Source organism: Micrasema longulum, unplaced genomic scaffold (genome assembly GCF_059751315.1).
Source record: "Micrasema longulum isolate JH-2025_06_02 unplaced genomic scaffold, ASM5975131v1 h1tg001557l, whole genome shotgun sequence".
NCBI lineage: Eukaryota > Metazoa > Arthropoda > Insecta > Trichoptera > Brachycentridae > Micrasema > Micrasema longulum.
In genome coordinates, this window is record NW_028278740.1 from 667,501 (window position 1) to 672,324 (window position 4,824).

Genomic DNA, 4,824 nt, shown 5'->3' on the forward strand with positions numbered 1-4,824 from the left:
ACCAGCAACAATTTTGACGGGTAAATGAGTTTCATACATCTGTTATTGATGAGCACTTGAACTTTTTTATAACAATTCTGCCTTATTTTATTTTGAACTTTGCTAATTATAAATGCCAGCCAAAATCAATATATTTTGGAACATCTTGAAGAAAAAAAAATGTAAATAGAGATAACATTTATTAAAATATATCATGCATGATCAAAAGCAGTGTTCTCTGTTAATTATAGGTAGTGTGTTAAAATGGCGGCCAAAATAATAAAATGTTTACTTTCGAATATTTGTGTCACGCTGCGCCATGTGTGAGATATCTCACTCATAGCTTTAAAGGCTCAATCACACATATTTCTATTCTAACTATGATATATATTTAGTATATTGAAGTAACACAACTCAATTTCTATTTTGAATACCATAAGTGATGTAAAAATAGCTAGAATATATATATTTTTAAATATAAATGTACTTATTGTTTCAGACTGATTTCTGTAATGAGTCCAGAAGACAGTTGGGTTTGCAAATGGCAACGAATAAGTAAGTTATTAATGTTTTTGGAAGATATTTCTAAATAAAACTCCATAGTTAATAATAGTCCGGGCAGATGTTTTGTATGTAAAATAGAATCAGCCCTGGAGGAATGTTTTTGACACGATGGCTGTTCTCTGGTAAAAATCCTGAAAAAGAAAATCGAGAGGAGGTAAGACCCCTTAGTAGTGTAGTGGTTGGTGCATTTGCCTACCACGCTTGAGGTAAGGGTGGATGTGAAATATTTGTTTTAACCTTTGCCTGCCCATGGTATCCAAAAACTTTTGAAATATTTACATTATTATTTTATTTTGATTTTATAACAATGCGACTTATGAGTCTCAGGCTGTAAGTAAATATTAAAAAATAAGCACTAAGCAATATTATGATATTCATTCATACAATTATTTTAATAATTGCAGCATAAATACACTTTACGATGTTAGCAGGATGATTAAGGTCTTGAATTTATTTTCTTCAAACCACACATTGACCTCTTTTCTTCCCAAATACAGGCCAATTTACTCCTCTATTTCATAGGCGAACATCATTAGGAACAGACATATTATTCATCTTACTTCTCTTAATGGAATCACTGTTCAGATCTGATTTTGTGGGTAACGACTTGTGCTTTTGAACCAGAATTTTATAGGACGTCAGTCCTTTGGCGATGCGTCGACGTGTCTCCAACTTATATAAATATAAAATTTACTGATAAAGTATTATAGTAAATGCATCATAAACACAGTAAACAACAAATAAAAGTAGCTTTGAAGTACTTATCTAGTATTAAATCTCCAAAAAACATATCACTGTTGATCACAAAAAACCAAACATTTCAAAATGTCGCCGGTATTGTTATGAATGCTGTCATTTGAAAAAATATGAGCAATAAACAATTGAACGTAGTTATGCAGAAAGCATCCAGTCCACAATAAAAAAATGAGATATTGGTGTTATCGGGTGCAGTTAAGTCAATTCTATGTTTTGCTAAAAACAGCCAGACCGCTTTCATACAAAAAACTGTAAAAATCACCTTCTGCAAATAGTGTCGATCACATAAACGGAATTTCTTAATTTGCAGAAAACACCCACAGGACCAGAAAAATCTTACGGTACTTTAAAATTCATTTATACTGTTCGAACACATAATAAAATTCTTGTTTGTAATACCAAAAAAACAAATGTATTGATTGTTAATCATTTGTCAAAGTCAAAAACATTCCAACTGTTGTGTAGATTTGATATTTCTCTCTTCTCACAAAGGTGCTATTATCTCAGTTTCACTTTTCTATGGCTGGCTGCTTTCTGCATAACTATGTTCAATTATTAATTTTGCCGCTGGGTGTGTGAGTGAATCTAGAAGTCCCATCAGGCAGAAAATGATAAGAAATTATCACAAGTATTTAGATGTAGGCTAATAACTTAGCGTGACTTACAAGTCCTGTCAGGCAGGAAAGGGTTAAATATGGTTTTACACTGCAATGTTTCTCTGTCCCTGGACTGGTACCTGAAGTGTAAGACAGATCACCTTACCTTCATGTAACAGATAATAGAGATACGCTACATTTGGTATACTAAAGCTGTGTCCTATGCACCATCAGGTGTGGATAAGGGAATGAAAATGAATTGAATATTGATTAAACTTCATTTACGTTTTACTTATTTCTTTATTGTTCCTACTAAAAAAGGGTAAAGCTGTTCAAAAGCGGCTTTGCCAAGAATCGAACCTAGGGCTATCAGATTTTTTTAAATAATTTTTTTTTATATGGGAGTTGCTTTATTATTTACCTTGCTTATAATATACAAGGTTTATATTTCAAAATGTGGATTTTTCTGCAATTAAATATCTTGAAATTTATCTAAACTCACTATCAGATTGAGTAGCTATCAAATACAAAAATTATCATTCAGGGTTCTGGTTTACAGTTCTGTATATTTCATTAGATACGGGAAGTGTGGAGTACTATGCTGATGTATAAAATGTGTTTTTTTTTTATTTCAGATCGATTTTGTAAAGGGGTGTATGCAATATCGGTGTCTGGAAGATTACCTGCAGGTGTCATTAGGGAAATGAAGAGTAGAGGAATAGTATATCGGCCCAGAGACACAAGTCAAAGATAATTAGTTTACATTAATTTCACATGTAATTCATTATACCGTTTATTCCATCGTTTATAATTTATTTTTTTTAAATACAATAAATCACTTTGAATCAATCAACCCATGAACGTAATTTTATTTACTGCTTCTCTAATGCGCCTAATCAAATTTTAATGGCCTTATCATGAAAAAAAGAACAGTGGGTGTATTATGCCTTATATATTATATTTTATTTAGAAAGAATAATATATTGTTTTCTCCGTTAGTTACTATTTTTATTTATCATTTCACAAAACCATTTCAAAAAGCAAATACCTTTCCTTTATGAAAACAGTAGGAACTTGTATATAACTTGATTATAAATATAAAATAAATAAGTGTTTGAAAGCAATTTTTTGTTTACATTGTAATGAAAGGTCTTCAGATTTTATTCGTTTTTTAATCTAGACACTTTAAAATTTTTTATTTAGCTAACCAACAGCAACCATTATTTTTTAAAAAAACAAAAAAAATAAGCCTTCACAAGTAGTACCACAGTAAGATAATCTGAATCAGATTGTGGGCTCTTGGCTAATGTTGGGAACTCGCGAGTCAGAAGTCCGAACCCCACTCTACCCCAACTTTTTTTACCATTTTCTTCTAATGAGTTTTTTTTACAACTCGTTGAACACTCTTACAACTCTGTGGGACTGCTCACTCCTGGACACGGAGAGGGACATGATGGTTTATAGTCTGAGCAATGTACCGAGACTTGTTTGGTGTACCGATCTAGTGGCAAATAGGAGCAACTTGAGAGCATTTTCTGCATTTGTGGAGGGGTGGGGTCAAAGTTGGGACCTGTTGGGAGCCCCTCGATCTCGACCGAGATAACCCCTAGGCCTACCGCACCTGTAGATAGCACATATGCGGGAGGAACGGATCCATGCTGGTCGAGGTGCGGAACTCATGTCTGTGCCGTCTTTGTCCTGATCTAAGGGAAGGTGGGGGTAATTAATCCTTTACTAAACAGGAGTCACCGGACGTGTCTGGGCCCTGACGTTTTTGATTGCGAGTGCCCCTGTCAGTGGACATCTTTTGCTGAGGACTACCCTGAGTATGGAATATATGTCTCCTTTATTGCTTTCACTTGATGAGGTAAAATTCTTAAATAATTGCAGTTTGAGAAGGTATGAGTGGTGGCAAAAGTTGGTTTGCAACCAGTAGTCTTTGGGTAAGTGCTGCTTTTGGGTGCGCGGCCTTGAGCGCCTCCTGGGGGCGTTCTGGTGCTCCAGAGAGTAGTAAAGGAGAGCGGCCTCCGTGGTGTAGTGGTCAAGACGCTTGACTCACGCACGGAAGGTTCCGGGTTCGATTTCCGGTGAAAAAACAAAAATTAAAATGTGACTTTTCTCAAGCCTGGGTGCTCTGTGATGTAATTAGGCCTCCTGGCCTGTTGTGGTGCAAAAAAATAAATAAATTAAAAACTAACGTTTTCTATCACTGTCGACATAAAGGGGATTGAACTGGGTGAAGGATTTATTTATTTGTACTTCCCCTTGTAGAAGATGAGGGGGGTTTTAGAGCGACAGTGAAAGGGACATTGAAAGTTGTATATGTAAATATTTGTTTGCGCTTTTCCTTACTGAATTTGGTTAGTAGAGGGAGAAATCTAATCAATTCATAATGAAAACAAAATATGCTTCCTTGTATGAGTGATTCCGAAGAAAGACATTTAGTCTTTAAAAGACCAACTTTTAGAACTTTCAACATTTAGTCTTCTTTATGAGAAAAATAAATATATTCTCAAATATAATTGTAATAAGCAATAAACTAAATCCAAAAGAATAAAAGCATGTTACTTGGAAAGCAAACGCCACACGTAGTTATGATTATTATTAGTGAAAGTTTGCCATAAATATGAATTTTGTCTATAATTGAATGAAACTAGAGTATGAAGAAGAGGTTATTTCTAAGAACTTTTGGAGGAACGTTAATAGAGCACGGATTGCCAATTGAACCAGAGGCTATTTTTAACAAAAAAATATATCCAATATTTTTGCAGAGGTGATTGTTTTTTTTAAATACATATTTGAAAATATTGATCAGATTTTACTTTTATCAACATATATTTTTAAACAACAGAATATTTTTTTGTGTTATATGTTATATTGTCTAGGGAATTTAGGATATAAGATGTGATGGAATTGGTATAGTGAAATA

General features: G+C 33.7%; 1 protein-coding gene across 1 annotated transcript in view; it reads left to right on the forward strand.

Moving 5' to 3' along the window:
• spt4 (Transcription elongation factor subunit spt4) overlaps positions 1-2,752 on the forward strand; it is a 3,150-nt gene extending 398 nt beyond the window's left edge. The window contains exons 2-4 of the mRNA XM_088236427.1: positions 1-20; positions 479-534; positions 2,531-2,752. The exon at positions 1-20 is cut by the window's left edge and continues 87 nt beyond it. Coding sequence (XP_088092553.1) covers positions 1-20; positions 479-534; positions 2,531-2,649 — 195 coding nt within the window. The 3' untranslated portion in view covers positions 2,650-2,752. The remainder of the gene's footprint in view (positions 21-478; positions 535-2,530) is intronic.
• Positions 2,753-4,824: the final 2,072 nt, after the last annotated feature.